General features: G+C 52.9%; 1 protein-coding gene across 4 annotated transcripts in view; it reads left to right on the plus strand.

The window, feature by feature from the left end:
* FUBP3 (far upstream element binding protein 3) overlaps positions 1-13,954 on the plus strand; it is a 58,908-nt gene extending 44,954 nt beyond the window's left edge. For 2 of the 4 annotated variants that reach the window (XM_004048747.4, XM_055351351.2), the window contains exons 12-19: positions 1,697-1,838; positions 6,216-6,376; positions 7,145-7,218; positions 7,529-7,609; positions 7,789-7,865; positions 10,256-10,327; positions 11,587-11,714; positions 12,602-13,954. In XM_004048747.4, coding sequence (XP_004048795.1) covers positions 1,697-1,838; positions 6,216-6,376; positions 7,145-7,218; positions 7,529-7,609; positions 7,789-7,865; positions 10,256-10,327; positions 11,587-11,714; positions 12,602-12,610 — 744 coding nt within the window. In that variant the 3' untranslated portion in view covers positions 12,611-13,954. The remainder of the gene's footprint in view (positions 1-1,696; positions 1,839-6,215; positions 6,377-7,144; positions 7,219-7,528; positions 7,610-7,788; positions 7,866-10,255; positions 10,328-11,586; positions 11,715-12,601) is intronic. The other 2 variants (XM_019034032.3, XM_055351352.2) reach the window with 1 other exon arrangement.
* The last annotated feature ends 4,219 nt before the right edge of the window (positions 13,955-18,173 follow it).

The raw sequence follows: 18,173 nt of genomic DNA on the forward strand, positions 1-18,173 counted from the left end.
TCATTAGTGTTAGTGTATTTTATGGGTGGCTCAAGACAATTCTTCTTCCAGTGTGGCCCAGGGAAGCCAAAAGATTGAACACCCCTGCTCTAAATGATCTCTAACATCCTTTTTTTGTAGCAAGAGTTTATGAACCTTGGCCAGGCACGGTGGCTCACTCTTGTACCCAGCATTTTGGGAGGCCGAGGCAAGCGGATCACCTGAGGTCAGGAGTTCGAGACCAGCCTGACCAACATGGTGAAACCCTGTCTCTGCTGAAAATACAAAATTAGCTGGACGTGGTGGCTCACGCATGTAATCCTAGCACTTTGGGATGCCAAGGCAGGTGGATCACCTGAGGTCAGGAGTTCAAGACCAACATGGTGAGACCCGTCCCTACTAAAAATACAAAATTAGCCGGGCGTGGTGGCGCATGCCTATAGTTTCAGCTACTCAGGAGGCTGAGGCAGGAGAATTGCTTGAACCCAGGAAGTGGAGGTTGCAGTGAGCCAGGATCCTGCCATTGCATTCCAGCCTGGGCAACAAGAGCAAAACTCTGTCTCAAAAAAAGTTTATGAACCTTGCACTGCAGAGGCTGCGAGATGTTTGGGAGAAAACCTTTTCTTCGAGATCTGTGGCATACCCAGAAAGTTGACTGTGCGCTCGTGTGCGTGTGTGAACATCCATTCTAAAATTGCCTTGTTTACTTGGCAGTTGTCTCATAAAAGCAGAGTGCGGGGGAAAAGCAGTCCAACTGTCTCAGCTTTCTGCTGGTTTAGATTCTGGGTAAACGTTCACTTTACTCTTAATCAGCATGAGCAGGTTTTGCCCAACATTTCTTCATGTGTTGGAAAGTCTGTGCGGCTTCTCCCTTCCGTGAAATAGCTCTTAGCTTGACCAGGTTCACCCTCCACATTTAAGAGCGTTTAAATACTGCAGCTCCAAAATGACTCCGCGGACAGCGGCTGGAATGAGACTTGCTGCCGTCTCGATGAAAGGGCTCTTCCTCTGTTCGCAGTTAGATTTAGGTTTTTCTCTCTGCTGGGTGAACAGTGGGAGAATGCTTCAGAGACTTCTCCAGCCCCACATGGGGAGGAGGCCCTGGCATCCCTCTGTTCCTCCCTGCTGAAGTATCCCTGAATGGTCACTATTGAACCTGTTACTGCTGCTGCTGCTGCTTGGGGGCACAACAGCCAAGAAGTTTTCTAAAACTGAGTAAAATCCGTTTATTCTTCTTGCTGACTGGAGTGCCAGGTGTTGTGACTCATAGCAGTGCCTGCTCGGGGAGGGTCAGCAGGCTGTGCATATCTGGCTTCCCATAGGCCCAGTATGTGTCCGCCACAGGAAAGAGGGGCCTCAGCTGCAAGGGATAAACCAGTTCTTGATGCCTGTAGATCGGGGCCCAGTGAGGAAAGCTCCAGGGAGAAAGGCCGCTGTGCTTCAGCCTTGGAGTTTGTGTCTGCCTATTTCTGTTGGATACATTTGAGCTGTTTATGTAACCGCATGTGTTTGTCTGCAGAGGTCCTCCCCAGATACACCTGTGATGGGTGTTAATTCTGGCTTGAAAGAGCCCTTCAGAATGGGAAGTGTGGAAAGGTGCTAGGTTCTAATGGGTGGCATTGATTACATCCTGTCACTTAACCTCCTCCCTGGAAAAGAGAGGAGCAGTGGTGCTGTGGCAGTGGCAGAGGTCGCTGCAGCCCTGTGATCTTTCCAGGAAAGAGACGGCTTTGGAGGCCTGGCAGCAGCCAGAGGAAGAGGTCGTGGCCGTGGCGACTGGAGCGTGGGAGCCCCTGGTGGCGTCCAGGAGATAACATACACGGTGCCAGCCGATAAGTGTGGCCTCGTCATAGGCAAAGGTAAGAGGCAGCTGGGGTTTCACATCCCCCCTCAGCTGTTTGGCTTGAGGGAAGGCAGGTCACGGGACCTCCAGAACCTTTGGTGAGGTCCCTTTGCTGCTGCAGGCTGGGGCTGCCCGGTCTGGAGGCAGTAGCCACCTTCTGCCGAAACCCTGCTTGGCATGGTTCTCTGAGGCTGCTGACGGGCCTGTTGTGAGGAGCAAAGTGTATTATTTCTGGTGAGTATGAAGAGACAGCAGTAAAACTCCCTGCCTGTTGAGGGCAGCTTAGCTTGGTGAAAAGATACCTTGCGCAAGATGGGGGGGCCTTTGTCAGTCGACTGATTGGTAATTAACTCACCTCCAAGGAATTTAGAGGGACGGTTGAGACAGTATCCTCAGTGAAAATTCCTTCTCGACAGTGTGTCGCTTGTTTCCCTTACCAGATTTGAGTATTTGGTCTTGATCCGCATAACATGTGAAAATGGTTTTTATCCTTTCTGCATATTTACCGTGAGTCACGGACTCTCTGTGGAGGGAAATAAACATTGATTTGTTAGTTTTTTCTGGGCATTTTGGAGAACATTAGGAAGAAACCCTCATTCATGGCTACTGTAGCTCCTTCCTGTCCTTCACTGAGAACCAGGAGAGAGCAGCCACATTTCTCAGCCATTGGCAGCAGTTCATCTTGGCTAGCCCTGGGACCCAGAAAGGCTACTGAGACCAGGGCCGAGGCTGTGGGGCCTTCCCAGTGTAGCAGCAGGGCTCGGCTTCCGTGGGGCTCTGAGCCAGGCCTCGCTGCCAGCAGGGGACTCCCGTTGTCACTGGGTTTCGTATTTGCCTTCATTAGGTATTTGACAGCATGTGGAGAAAACAGTCGTCTCTCCAGAGTTTCTCAAATTTCTTTGATCACCAAATACCCCTTAGCTGCTTGAGGGGCGCTCGTATTGGATAGGCAGGACTTGGGGATGCTTCACCAGCAGAGACCTCCAGAGCTGGGCAGGTGGGAGCCCCCCCACACTCACCTCCCAGGAGCTGCCCTCGTCCCTGCTCACGGACACTGTGGGCTTATGCTCCTGCAAAATGCAAGAAACCGTGTTGTCTTTTAGGTGCTGAACCACTCAGAGTTGGTAGGAACAATATGGGTTCGTGTTCATTTGCCGGCAGGTGTGCGGGCTGGTGAGTGTTTGGGGATATTGCAGGCTGCACCAGATGCTGCCAGAAGTCCCACACTACCCAGGCCGTCAGCCTGACCGCTGTGAGACTGCAGCTAGTTGATGCCTGTAGGTTGATGATTAGCTACATCTAGATTTCTTGGCCTTTTGCAAACCATTTTGTCAGCGAAGTTTTCATTTGCTTGTGTCTCTAAACCCTGACTGAGCATTGTTGCCTCACCATGACAGGTTCTCATAGTGAGCCCTTGGTGCTCACAGAGCAGCCCCTCGTAGTTGGTCCTCCACAAAGTCATCCTGAGTGATTCCTAGAAAACAGTGATGAGAACGAAGCAGTAACTGGTCTGTGTCCCATGCTTGAATAGCAGCCTGAAGAAGCCTAATTAGCGTCTCGGATATGGGAGGGTCTTTCTATGGCACACACACACCACACTAAAACACACACACACACACCCCTCAGGGCCCATGTGAGACATCTCTTTTCCTTGAGATGGGCGCCTGGGCAAGGGAGAGAGGAGCCCCACGCAGCCAGGCCCATCTTTCCTTGGCCTCTGGCCTGGACAGACGCAGGCCTAAACACACACACAAACACACACACACACACACACACCCTCAGGGCCCATGTGACACACACACACCTTCAGGGCCCATGTGACACACACACACACACCCTCAGGGCCCATGTGACACACACACACACACCCTCAGGGCCCATGTGACACACACACACACACACACCCCCTCAGGGCCCATGTGAGACATCTCTTTTCCTTGAGATGGGCGCCTGGGCAAGGGAGAGAGGAGCCCCACGCAGCCAGGCCCATCTTTCCTTGGCCTCTGGCCTGGACAGACGCAGAGCCTCCCTGGCCCCTGCTGGATTTCCATGATAAACACAGCAACATTGACAGATAGCGCAGCCAGCCTGCTCTTGTCAGCCAGGCCTTTTAGCAGGTTTGATTAATTGCTTTACGATTTCACGTCCAGCCGGGGGGCCACTGGTGGGGCACTTCTGCCCCCCATCAGGTAGAAGAATGGAGCGGGCTGCTGAATGAGTCTACAGACAGCCACCATGTGCCAAGCTAGTGACCTCATTTTGAAGGAAGATGAACTTAAATTAACTCCTTCCGGCCCCACAAGGTTTTGTGGCGCCTCCTCACCTTATTAGCATGTTCCCAAGGCCTGGGGATGAGGGGCCCAGTTGGGAGGGCCGGGGCCTCAGCTGTCTGGAGACTGCAGGATTCTCAGTCGCAGACACTCGTGTACTTGTGCTTTTGCCTCCAGACCAAGTGGATCTGGTTGGAGGCTGGTAGGGTTCCCTCGAGTCTTAGGTTTGCCTGTGGAGATGGTCTCCATTTTGGTTTCTATTCTTTTTTATTTTTTTTTTATTTTTTTGAGATGGAGTTTCGCTTTTGTTGCCCAGGCTGGAGTGCAGTGGCGTGATCTTGGCTCACTGCAACCTCTGCCTCTGGGGTTCAAGCGATTCTCCTGCCTCAGCCTCCCGAGTAGCTTGGATTACAGGCATGCGCCACCACACCTGGCTAATTTTGTATTTTTAGTAGAGACGGGGTTTCTCCCTGTTGGTCAGGCTGGTCCCAAACTCCCAACCTCAGGTGATCTGCCCGCCTTGGCCTCCCAAAGTGCTGGGATTACAGGCGTGAGCCACCACGCCTGGCCAAGTCTCTATTCTTTATTGCTCCCCAAAAAACATTGCCTAGGAGCCAGCTTTTCATGGTGCAGAGAAGATCCATGGCCTCCGAGTAAAGGGCAGAGGTAAAAGTCCCCTAGGAGGGGCTTGTACCGGCCCAGAGGAAATCAGAGCTGTGGGCGCTGGCCCGGTGTCCCCAGACAGGCGGGTCTGGCCAGGGTGGAAAATGCAGGGATGCTTCTCTGAAACTCCAGCAGGACCTTAAGGAAATCACAAGCACAACATTTGGTTTTATTGGTTGTTTTTAAAATTTAAAACCACCCTAAACTTAACCCACGTCTTCTGCATGCAACCTTATCTGCATGCCATGTCTCCCGGCGTCTTTTCTCCCCCGTAAGGGCTGCCCCTGCTGCCTTCAGGAAGGACCACCTGCCTTTTTCATTCCTGGACCTCTGTAGAGTCCTGGCAAGACGCCCTTGTGTCTGCCTTTAGCGTCCCCCCCCTACTGGCCCGATAGGCTGTTGAGACAGGGCTTTTCTGGCAGTGGGTAGAGGGAAGCTTGGAGTGTTTGGAGGATTGTGGAGGGTGTCTTGGTGAGGTGCCACATGGCATTTAGGGCCTGTTTTTTTGACTGTGGGCGTGGAGGAGGGGCCGACACTGGCCGCGGTCTTTGCTTTTGATCACCCAGGCTCGCTGCTGCCCTATACCAGCTTTGGAGCAGATTACCTTTTTCTCCACTTTTCCAAACTGTGCTCCAAGTTATCCTTGTATTCTGGCTCCTCCTAGCAACACTCCATCCCCCACAGAGTTGAGCGGAGCAGATCCGCAAGTTCTGTGAATTTCAGAAGAAGAATCCAACTATTTTTACGCTGCTGGAGCTTTTATTACGCAAATTTCATGAAGAGACTGAGACTCTCGCAGGTTTTTGAAAGAGACCAACTGAATTTTTGTTAGCCCCGCTCCACCCAGGTCTCTGTGACCTCCACCCCATCCTTGCACTGCCTGTCTAGACCGTCACCCCATGGAGGAGGCAGGGACTTGAGAAGTGACAGGGTGGGGTACTGAAGGCCCGAGTGGGCTCCAGGCATGGTTGGGCCTGTGGTCATCTGTTTGGCCTATGGAGAAAGTTGCCCACAGCCAGGCTGAAGGCCCCATTGTCATGGAGGCGCCCTTGGCTCACCATTCTTGTGCTAAGAAGGGCAGTGCCATCCCTGGCTGGGCGGGAGCCCCACAGCTGGCCCCCAAGGGTGAGCTCCATGGTGTAGACCCACAGGCCTCAGCCCAGACCTGGTCTCTGGGCCACTCAGGACCTTCACATGGAGGTTTCACATGGCATATGTGGCCTCAGCTTGGCCTTGAGAGAAAGTCCAGCTTCACTCCAAACAGCTAGTTTTGCAAGTGAGAGAGCCCTGGGTTTAGTTGGAACCACTTTGGAGTAAATAGAGAGTACTTCTCTACTGTCAGGGCAAGTGCCGACGTGCACAAAATCCCCCCGAGTCGTCTTCAGGAGCCAAGTGCCCCAGAGCCTCAGGAGTTGCCGCAATCTCTGCTTACTCTTCTGCCTGTGTTGTGCTGTCCGCAGGGGGCGAGAACATCAAAAGCATCAACCAGCAGTCAGGGGCGCACGTGGAGCTTCAGAGGAACCCCCCTCCCAACAGCGACCCCAACCTGCGGAGATTCACCATCAGGGGGGTTCCCCAGCAGATCGAGGTGGCCAGGCAGCTCATAGATGAGAAAGTTGGCGTACGTACAGGGTCCTTCCCCCACCTGGCTTACTCATAGCTGTTTTCTTGTGGATGTCCAAGGTACCAGCTTTTCCCGCCACCTTGTGCTTCTTGTTCCTGTGGGTTCTCACATCACACGAGGGCAAGCCCCCTCCTGCTTTGCCGAAGGGGAGGGTCGGAGACCCAGGGAGTGCCAGAGCCAGGCCCAGAAGCAATGAAGGAAGCCTGGCAGGACTCACCAAGGCCGCAGCAGCCGAGGCCCCAGAGCCGTTCCCCTGCGGGCTTAGATGAGCGGCTGGGGCGGCAGCCTCCCCCCACGCGGCCCCGGGACTCCGCTGGCATTGCCCTGGCGGCCAGCCCAGCAGGCAGCTTTCATTGACTCTGGCTTTAGTTTCAGGCACCTCAAGGCAGATAAAGAAAGGGAGTGTTGATGGAGGACAGATGGGCCACTGCTCACCTCAATGGGGACGTAGAATGGCAGAAAGAGCCTTGGGCCAGCCTAAGTTGACGGGAGAGTCAAGCAGGTTGGTCCCTACCCCCAGGGTGATGCCAGGGCAGTTGTGGTGGTGCCAGGACTGGCTGTGTGGTGGTATTGGTCGCTGGAGGGCAGAAGCCATTTCTGCAGCGCAGCCTGCTGTGGGAAGGAAGGCTAGTGTGAGTGCGTAGGTGTCCTTACTTCACTCGACTCCATCCCCCCAAAAGCTGGGCTTTGCCTCGGGGTGGGCCTGGGCAGAGGAAAGAGGTGTGCAGCCAACAGCAGGTGAGAACTCCCTCTGTGCCCCCACAGGGGACCAATCTCGGAGCACCTGGAGCCTTCGGACAGAGTCCATTCAGCCAGCCACCTGCCCCACCTCATCAAAAGTGAGTCTTTTGCATCAGTCTTGCCTGAGAGAATTCACTCACTCCCCAGAGATCCCCTGTCCTTTCCAGCTACTTCTAGGGAGTGCCAGCCAAGGCCTGAAGTTCTGGGCGTGGGCAGGACTCGTTTCTTTTCCTCTCACCAGCGGTCCCTCCGGCCTATCACTCACTGACCTCAGCGATGGGGTGGGAGCCTCTCAGAGGGCAGAGGGTCTTCTGTCCCGACCGCCCCCTCAGTGCCCTGGGGTGCGGGGAGGGGACGAGCCCTCCGTTGTGAGGCGCTCAGTCTGTTGTTTCTTTCACCTTTTCCCAGTACCTTTCCTCCAAGGAGCTCCGGGTGCTTCCCAAACATGGCTGCCAAGGTGAATGGGAACCCCCACAGCACCCCTGTGAGGTAGGTGACCTGCTGTGACTCAGTTGGGGACAGACGGCACTAAGGTGGTCACTTGGCTATTGCCGACAGGCAAGGGTCCGGTGATGCTTGGCTGGGGTGAGGGAGGTGAGCAGTGAAGAGGGAGACGACAGGGGTGACTTGCCCCCTATAGGAACGAGTGACCCTCTTGTCATCCACAGTGGTCCTCCGGCCTTTCTGACCCAGGGCTGGGGCAGCACCTACCAGGCGTGGCAGCAGCCCACACAGCAGGTCCCAAGTAAGTGACTCGGGGCGGGGAGTGCATGCCCTCCAGAAAGGTTGCGGCCCACAGAAGTCCTGGGGCCAAAACGCCCTCGTTCAACTCAGCCAGCAGGCCCAGGATGCCCCTCCCCAAATGACAAGGAGCCCTCTGGGTGGGGCTTGGGCCCTCCTGCAGGCCTGTACCAGGGGTTGCGCATGCTCAGAAAAAGGCCCCAAGGGAAACTGCACAAACCTCAGGTGGGCTGGGGACTCTGGGCTGGCCCTTTCTTGGCCCACCTGTCCTCAGAGTTCTGGGCCTCTGTCACTTTTGTTCCCTATGCATGGGTGGGGATGGGTTGAGCCAGCTTCTGCTCCTCCTCTTCTCCACCCATTGAGGGGCTGGTTCCTGGCCCTCCAACTCCCTCCCCCTGCCTTGGATGGCTGCCTTCCTCTCCCCTCTCAGGCTTCCATCTCCTGAACTTTTCAGAAGCAAACAGCTAGGGAATGACTTCTTCTGCATCCCGTCTCTCCAGGGAGACTGGTTGTGAAGGAGAAAGTCCTGGTGGGAATCAAAGCCGCCGCCCTCTCTGTCCCCACAGACGCTTCAGGAACCACTGTTGGGTTTCAGAGCTGGTCTAGTCCCTCTGGCATGGCCTTCACAAAGCAAAGGAGAACCCTTACCTTAGTACGATCCACGTTCTTTTGACCCATCTGGAGTTTCTGTCCTGTGTTTAGAAAGGCTTCTTCAGTGTCTGCAGATTCCGACAGCACCCAGGCCACAGGCCCCGCCTCACAGCCTGGCTCGGAGGGCCTGAGCCCCCTTTCTGGGGTTCTGCCACTTCAGCCTTACACAGAGTCCTGAGGCCAGTGCTGTGTGGCCTTAGGCACACCCTGCCTTCTCTGGAGCTCCACTTTGCCACATGTAAAATCAAGGGTTTGGGTTTGAATTCTAAAGTACTTGCATGCTCTGAAATTGTATAGTTGTGTTTCTTCCCTTTTTTTCCCCCAGTATCTTATTATGAAACGTTTCAAATATCTTAGAACACTCTGCAATGAGCACCCACAAGGCACCCAGATTCCCACCATCCATCCCCTTTCCCTCTGCTCGCTTGGCCATAGGGGCTAACCCTGTTTCCTTTCCTCAGCTCCTCACCTGCTGTTCTAGTCTGAGATAATCCTCCAGGCAGCAAGGTGGCCAGGATTGACTCTGGGGACACTGAGGCCTGGGAGGCCTTCAGGGGAAACGGCCCCCTGGCGGGTGGAACGGGCAGAGGCCTGTGGGCTGAGGAAGGGAGAGCGCAGGAGGCACCCAGTGGTCTTGCCGCCGTCGGGCAGCCTTCATCTCATGTTGTGGAGCTTGGCTTTTTTTGTTTATTCAGGGGTTTTGCAGTTGAGAACCGGTTTGGGTTGGTGAAATACTGTTTGGCAGCGAAGTCCTGCTTGCCGGCGCCCTCCGCGTCTGAGGGAAGAGTGTTTGCTGCCTGTATCTCTCTTTCACCCTGCCCCTGTCGGAGGAAGCGGGGAGTCTCCGTCCCTCCTTCCTCCCGCTGCTTGCTTCTTCCCCACGCTGCTCCTCAGTCTGCAGTAAAGTGAACTAGTGGAGAAAGCATTTGGCTGCATGCTGTCTGCAGTGGTTTGCCCTTCCTCCCTGCTTCAGGCTGCAATCCTTAAAGGAGACGAGACAGTGAGGGGGTCTTTTGTGGGCCTTGGCAGGTGGACACCTGAGCCAGCCCCAGCCTGGGCAGAAGGAGAGGTCCTGACCCGCCACTGTGGTCAGGTCTTTGAACCCCCTCTTGTGCCTGGCAGGGTGCTGAGGCTCTGTTCCCCCATGCTGGCTGTTTCTCCGCATCCCCCAGTCTTCACTGCCCACATAGCCTAGAGGGTGAACCCAGGGTCCTGCACAGAAGAGAAGGGCTGGACCACCCTAACACATGCACCCCCTTTCCCTCTGCCCTACCCCAGCTGGCCTGAGGCTGGACAGGGTCCAGGAGCCCACTGGTGCTGCCTACCCCTGCTCCACATGGCCCCTCCACTTCCCTTGGTCCAGAGGCACAGCCCCCAGGCCTTGAACAGAGAGCCACGCGAAGAGAGTGGTCAGCAGCCTCTGGAGTCTTTGTCCTTTGGAAGGCTGATTGGGGAGCCTCAGAACAGCAGTGGCTGTGGCCGTCAAGCTTGCGTCTCCATCTGAAGAGGGTCAGGCTAGCCTTGCTAGTTGCCTCGTGTGCCCAGCCCCACCCTTACAGTGATCTTAGTTACACCCCTTCCCCCAGCCCTGCCAGCTGCCACCTCCTTCCCAGGCAGGGCTGCGGAGCCGTGTGTGGCCAGGAACGAGGTGGAGGAGTGCAGGGCAGGGCCTGCAGCTGGCGGGCTGGGGCCGAGGCTGTGAGGAGCCCGCAAGGCCTGACTGCTTTTGTGTTCTTCGCACAGGCCAGCAGAGCCAGCCGCAGAGCAGCCAGCCCAACTACAGCAAGGCCTGGGAAGACTATTACAAAAAACAGAGTGAGTGCCCGGCCCTCCTAACCTGTGGCAGCACAGTCCCCTCCAGCCGAGAGACTTCAGAGTCCAAGGCTCACTGTCACCTCTTTTTTCCCTAATGCCTTCCCTGTGTGGCTTGATCTCATTATTTGCCTTCGTCCTCCACCCTGTACCTGCCTGCTTCTCTCTGTCAGGAGTCTGGGCATAGTCAGTCAGTGACCACAGGCTGCCCTGCGACTCGGTACATCCCCTTCTCTTTATTCTCCCCCTGCTGGGCTCCAAAGGACTGGAGGTGGGCGTGGCACCTGGAAGTGTGGGCTCAGCTGGCGTCTGGTCTCCTTAGGGACTGAAAGATTCCGGCTGGGTGCCACCTGGCCGGCAACAGACCAACCAGGCATCTTGTTCTCTGTCTTGGTGCTTCAGGGCAGATGAGGAGAGGTGGTGAGATTCAGGGAAGGAGGCCTTACCTGGGCATTGGAGCTGGGTGCTTAGTTTCTCTTCTTAAGTAGGCCCGTTTTCTAACTACCAGAAATGAAACCAGCCTTCAGAGCAGGGCAAGGGACCCAACAAGCAAAAGGTCTCTGGGGAGTCACATAAAATCAGGACCAGACTCTCGGGATATAGCCCACGATTACTAGACCGGAGGACTGAGGGCTTGTTTAAAGAGGTATCTCACGTGCCTTGTGTTTGGAGGATGTTTCTTGCTGGTTGGAAGAGATCGGGTTGAAGGCTACCAGAGAAATGGTCCCCCTGGTGTTGGCATCATCGCCAGGTTCATGGCCCTTCTAGGGGTTGGAGGTGGGGGTGTTGAGTCATGGTCACCAGAGTGCTGTAAGCTCAGCTGCCCAGTCTTCCCCAAATCCCAATTCCCAGACCCCTGGGCCTGTGTTGAAGCTGTTCACAGGATTTGGACACTATCACAGGCACCCAAGTTAGGTACTCCCCTTCTCCCCCACCCCCACCCCAGGATCCCCCCTTCTCTGTCTGTCACAGGGCCCTGGGAGCTGAAGGGGCAGGCAGGGAGATGCAGAGAATGCGCTTCCGTAGAGAGAAGGCAGGTGTGAGGATTGGTCTTCACAGGCATAGCAGGGGCCGGGCAACAAGAGGCTAACAGCACCTTTTGTAGCAAGCGCTCCTGCAACACCAGCCTCACCTCACTGCCTCCCAGACCTCCCTGCCTTCCAGCCATCCGGAGGGAGAGCAGATGCCCAGGGCCTTTGGGAAGGGTCCTGCCCAGTGCACCTCCGCTCCCGATAACCTGTGTTTCCTCCTTTGTCAACCAGGTCATGCCGCCAGCGCTGCTCCTCAGGCCAGCTCCCCACCGGACTACACAATGGCCTGGGCAGAATATTACAGACAGCAGGTCGCTTTCTACGGACAGACGTTAGGGCAGGCGCAGGCCCACAGCCAGGTCTGTAGCTAATCACTGGCACCGCTGCCACTCCCTAGCCCCAAGCCCCTGCTCCCAAGCCTTCTGTGTTTCCTGACCCCAGGATGAGAGCACTGGGCTAGGAGGAACCTCTGGGCGCCATAGCTCCTCAGCGAGGCTGCTTCTGCTGAGAGCGCGGCTCCAGCCCCTCTGTCCCTCCTCGCTCTGGAGAAAAAGAGTTTAGGCCAAGTGGGAGGATTGGGGGCGCAGCCCCTACAAGGAAGTGCCTGAACTTTCCTCAAGTCCAGGCCCCAGACCTCACGGCTGATTAGTAGTCTCTCTCTTCCTCTAAGCCTCAGTTTCCCTAACTGTAAAGGAGCAAGTGCAGAGGGTGCGCTCCGGCGACTGCTCTCGAGGAGGGTGGAGTGGCCAGGCCGTCAGCCATGCCCGGGCAGCAGCAGGAGGCAGTGAGAGGGCAGGGGGGCAGAGCCCAGCTTTCCTCTCCTGTGCACAACCTAGAGGGTTCTGTTCAGAGGCCAAAAACGGATTTCTTATTAAAGAAGGGAAGACGTCCAAATGTTCCCACAGGGCGCATTTCCCACCTGATGCCAGTCAGGTCCTCATGGATAACATTTCAGTTACCTCCTGGCCCTGGACTCAGCTGGTTGGGCCTCTCTCTGCCAAATTGGCCGTCTGGGTCTGGTCCTGGGGAAACAGGTGTCAGGGCTGGTGGTGACGGAGGAGAAGCGTGGCTCCCACTGTCCGCTCTTCCCTGCCCCAAGTCCCTAGTGGAGAGAGAAGCCCAAGACCTCTTCAGCAGAGGTTTTGTCTGGCCCAGCTCCCGTGACGCGAGACCTGGGGGAGGTCACTGGCACACAGACCTGAGAACCTGCCATCACAGACTAATTCCTCTTCCCTTCCGCCCACAGGAGCAGTAGGACAGCGTCCTCGTGGCCAACTCTCCCCTCAAAATCATTGTCAAAGAAAACCTATTTGTAACAGAGGTTTTTACATTTGCAAACCTTTTGATGAAGAACCATTGTTTTGTTCTGTGAAACACTATATTTAGATTAACGGAATTTTTCTAAAAATTGGGAAAATTAGTTACTAAAAATTGCTGATCATTTTTGTTTCATTATTTTTGTTATTTCAAATGTATAAGCTCTGGGATTCTTTTTGGAGCAATACCTACAAAGTCAGGCACCAGAATGTGCCTCAGAGCTGTGACATTTCAACATGATGGTTTTGTTTTGTTTTGTTTTGTTTTGTTTTGTTTTGTGTCCTTTTTATTTGCAGTTTTTTCTGTTGCAACAGAAAGTGGCTTGGAAGTCTTAGGTGGTATGTAACAAATTCTTTTTAAAAATTTTAAAGCAGTATTTAAGTATTCTTAAATGTGTAAATTCATTTAATGTTTTACTTCTAATTTCTTGTATCTTGGCTGTCTGGTTTTATTGCATTTTTAAAAAAACTGAACTATTATGTATTGTAATGAATGATGTGAATTCTGAACTGAGACAGATAATTGTATTGCTGTCCAACAGGGGTTGGGAGGGGCATTTTGTAGGGTTTGTATAATTTCTAGAGTTCGAAAGGGGTAATATAAAAATGTGCTCGTGTGTTTAGCATACGTTTTTCTCATGTCTCCATTACCAGTTGCAATTGTGTATCTAAGACCTCCAAGCTTGTTTTTAAAACAAAACAAAAAACCTTTCTCTATTCTCTCAGAAATATAAATACTGTTATTTTTAATATTAAGAAATTCAATATAACTTTTAACACACACTGTGGAACATTAAACCGTATAAAAATGTAGTTATAACTATTTTTAATTCCAAGGTGTTGTTTGCTTTTTTCTTTTAAATATTTTCTTAATATTTTGTCAGATTAACTAGATGAATAAATAAATCTAGTATTAACCGCATTATGAATTAAATAATTTTGATTTAATGAAAGGGATAATATGATTTCCAGTGTTTACTGTAGTGTATCGTGTACAGATAACATGTATTTTTAAAGGAAAAAAAACGGAATTGAAGCTATTTTTTCTTGCATTTCTAATTGACCTGAGGGACATTCCGTTTGAAATGTACTGAAGTTACAGTTTCTGGTTTTTTCTCCTTATTTTTCTTATAATGCTTGAAATGTCTAACTATTAAAAAAGACAATTGGAAAATGTTATGCATGGGGTTTTTAAGAAAACAAAGTGTTCTTTTTATTTGACTGACAATTCATTTTACACTCTATATAATAAAATCTCCACAAGGCATCTTGTGGGCAAAGTCTTTCTGGCCTGTTTGCTTTCCATTCGCCGGTTCATCCCTCTGCCCCTGCCTGCGGCCGCCCGAGAGGCAAAGAGGATTCCTGCGGGCCTCGCCCGTCATCTTGCACTGCGTCTGCCCGCCTTCGTTGGTGCACGGTCTAGATGTCTAGCTAGTTCGTTAAGCTAATTTTATGTTAATGGCCCTGTATGATTTGACAGCTTGACTTGAGAGCCGTGGTTGGGCTCAGCTCCCCTTCCCTGTCACAGTCAGGCATCTCTAAGTGAGAAGTCAGAATGGGAGTGTCACCGGATGGAGCTGGGAGATGCATTGAAGGGCGTGCGGCGGGTCAGCAGGCTTCTGCGACTGACTGGGCAGCCCCTTGCCCTCCGCCCGCTCCCCTTCCCTGCATGCCCATGCACACACATTTGCCTACAAATGTAGGTGGGCTGCCCTAGGCGCGGTGTGCTTCCCTGACTGTTGCTGCCTGCATCCCCCACCTCCTCGTCCCCAGCCTCACCTGTGGCTCTGGTGGTGGTGCTTTCTCGCTCTTAGCCCCGTGCCCACGGTGGGATGCCAGATTGCCAGGAGGGCTGGGAAGATTCAGCACACGTGCTCATTACGTCCTGTCCTTTCATGAAGAAACAAATGGGGCGTCCTTCCCCAGAGGTGTTAAGTTACAGTCCTGTGGTCTTAGGACTCGTGGCGACAGTGTGGGCCTCAGACTTGGAAGGGCATTAAGTAATAGCATCAGCCCTCGCCTTTTTTTCCCCTTCTGTCCCATTGGTTGGGGTGACTGGCATTGAGCAGTGTCTGCTTTCACGTCTGAGCGGGCCCTGCCTTCGCCCTCAGCCTTTCTGTGCGGGTCTCCTCTACTTACATGCAGAGACCTGTTTCCATCCTGAACGGGGCTTGCTGGGCTGTGCCTGGCCAATACTGGCCCCTTGTCTGTACTCCAAGCTTCTGACAGGAGGGGAAAAAAGCATCTGTGGCTCCTTCAGGCCGAAAAGGGGTGTGGAGAGCAGCCCATCTGCGGCCATGGCAGGCCTGTTGAGAGCCGGAAGACAGAAAGGAGATGTGGCATTTTTAACTGCACCTCTAGAGAATCGAGTTTGACGTTGAGAAATTGAATAGTAAAAGGCACTTGGAAAGTGGGGGGAGGGGCCGAGTGGGAGGAGGGCGTAAACGCTGATGACGGTAATGGGAATTCGGGAGAGGGCATTACAGAGAAGACTTCCTTCTAATTCATCTTCCAAGCTCTGTGCCAAAACAGCATTTGGCATGGTTCACAGGGAACGATTGTGTGATAATGAACCCTAAGGTGTCCCTTAATTGAAGACTGAGCATTGTGGTTTGTGCCAAGAGTCATAAATGGCGCAGGCTTGCGGAGGATGCATTTTCTTAAATGTATCGGTAAGTACAGATTAGCGCTTGTCCCCAGTGAAATGCCCATACTATAAATTATGGAAATCTTTCTCTCTGATGCAATCTTTTATTGGGGGGAGGGGGTGTGGTACGACAGGAGGCAGGGGGGGAAAGTTTGCAAGCATATGAAATTTGGCCTCTCATTAACATGGCGCCCAAGGAAGATGATTTTCATCAGCAGTCTGGTGTACTGGAAGGCTAAAGTGCTTGAAATGTACCAAGTTCAGCGGTTGTGTTCCATTAAGAAAGATGCATGGTCATCACTGTAAGGGCGGTCGGGGTCGGGGAGGCGGGGCGGGCGCTTGCCCAGTCTGTCTTCTGAATGCATGCCCCACCCTCACCCGCCACCGCCCATGCCTACTGGGTCTCTGCCAGCCTCCCAAGTTCAGGATTCATCAAGGACCCTGCTGAGCCGATCCCAGCCCCACCCAGAAGTTTGGGCTGGGGTTGAGGAGTTCTCAGCCAGCCGGCCTCAATCAGTACCCCTGGCCTCTCATCAGATAGGAGGCACCATCTTTCCAGGGTCACTCGAAAGTGGTGACCACCCATGATGTCCCAGAGCCCCCACAGTAGGGTCGGCTGGGGCACAGATGGCACAGTGCAGTGCCTGGTCCATAAGAACGTGGGTCACCCCAGAGCCGCAGCTTCTAGCTGGCTACAGCCCCACTGTCTCCCAGCCCCATTTCTGGTCCACTAGGGCCCAGCTGGGGTTTTTTAAGATGGGCTGAAGCAAATGGGCCTGATAGATGCTTAGAGATTAATGGCCAGAAAGTGGCTTGACACTCAATTCCGCAGGGGGCTGCAGGCCCTGGGTCTGTATCTTGGGTAGGGTGGAAGGGGAAGCAAAGACAACCCTCACTGCCCTTGAAACAATGGTCATCTTGGCTGTCCTTTGTCTTGAAGGTGTTTCTGTAGCATCTACCAAGGGGGTCCTGGCCCTTTCCAGGTACCTGCTTCCAAGGTGGTCTCTGCACCCTGGGAGGTAGAAAGGCCTAATCTCCCCATTTCACAGAAGAGGGCTCAGAGTCAAAGGCTGAGACCTGCCTTTATTCACACGGGCATGGAGGGACCAGTTCTGTGCCAGGTTCTATGCTGCACTCCGGCTGGGGCTTCGGAGGAGAGCGTGACCACCGCCTCCTGGGGGCGCACTGTCTTTTGTAGTCACCACCAAGGGAGATGGTTGGCAGGATGGGAGAAGATCTTGAAAGTTAGGGTTGAGTACCAACTTGGCCAGCCCTGGAAGTGCACTACAGTCAATCATCATTTTCAACTCCGTATTTGCAAATTCACCTACTCACTGAAATGGATTTGCAACCCCCAAGTCTACCCCCACAGAGCAGCTGCGGGTCATTCACGGTGAAAAACCTGAGTTACCGGATGCACGTGTTCCCAGCTGAGGTAGAAAAGGCGGCGCTCTGCCTTCTGGTTTCAGCTCTCGTGTCATAAATAAGTACTTTTCCTTGCAGTCTACTTAGTGCCACAGTTTTTGCATTTTGTGCCTTTTTTTTTTCTTTTTTGACAGTTTTACTGTCTAAAGTGGCCCCCAAGCATGGCACTAAAGGGCCATCTAGCATTCCTAAGCCTAGGAAGGCTGAGGTGTAGCTGACGGAGACAATATATGCGTTCTGCCTCTTGCAGGCCTGAGTTACAGTGCTGTTGGCCACGAGTTCAATGTTAATAGGTGAACAATATACATATTAAGTAAGGAGTATTTATTTTTATTTTTTATTTTTGTTTATTTATTTGTTGAGATGGAGTCTTGCTCTGTCACCCAGGCTGGAGTGCAGTGGCACGATCTCGGCTGACTGTAACCTCCACCTCCCAGGTTCAAGCAATTCTCCTGCCTCAGACTCCCGAGTAGCTGGGATTACAGGCGCCCACCAACATGCCTAGCTAATTTCTTTGTATTTTTAGTAGAGATGGGGTTTCAGCGTGGTCAGACTGGTTTCAAACTCCTGACCTCAAATGATCCACCCATCTGGGCCTCCCAAACAGCTGGGATTACAGGCGTGAGCCACCATGCCTGGCCAATGAGGGGTCTTTAAACAGAAACACACATAAAACAAGATTATGGAGTACTGATGCATGCCTGTAGTTCCAGCTACTAGGGAGGCTGAGGGAGGAGGATCACTTGAGCCCAGGAATTCAAGGCTGTAGTGAGCTATGTCCGTGCCTGGGAATAGCCACTGCATTCCAGCCTGAGCAACATAGCAAGACCCCATCTCTTAAAAAAATAAAAAAGAGGCTGGGCGCAGTGGCTCATGCCTGTAATCCCAGCACTTTGGGAGACCGAGGTGGGCAGGATGTCTGAGATCAGGAGTTCGAGACCAGCCTGGCCAACATGGTGAAATCCCGTCTCTACTAAAAAGACAAAAATTAGCTGGGTATGGTGGTGCACGCCTGTAATCCCAGCTACTCGGGAGGCTGAGGCAGGAGAATTGCTTGAACCTGGGAGACAGAGATTGCAGTGAGCCGAGATTGCACCACTGCACTCCAGCCTGGGTGACAGAGCGAGATTCCGTCTGAAAAAATAATAACAATAATAAAATAAAACAAAATAAAATAAAAAAGATTATCTATAGATTGGTGTGGACACTGGCTTGCAGGAACCTTGCATTGTATTTCCCTTAGGAACAAGGGTTTAGTATTTGATGATTCAGTGTTTGCAGAGACTTTATACATCACTACCATGAACAACTAGAATCCACTGGCTCTTACTTTTCTATAAGGAAAATCCGACTCTTATCCCATTTTGGAGATGAGGAAATAGGGTTTTGCTTGTCTGTTTGTTTTTTCTGAGATGGAGTCTTGCTCTGTC

The sequence above is a fragment of the Gorilla gorilla genome, chromosome 13, assembly GCF_029281585.2.
Source record: "Gorilla gorilla gorilla isolate KB3781 chromosome 13, NHGRI_mGorGor1-v2.1_pri, whole genome shotgun sequence".
Lineage (NCBI taxonomy): Eukaryota > Metazoa > Chordata > Mammalia > Primates > Hominidae > Gorilla > Gorilla gorilla.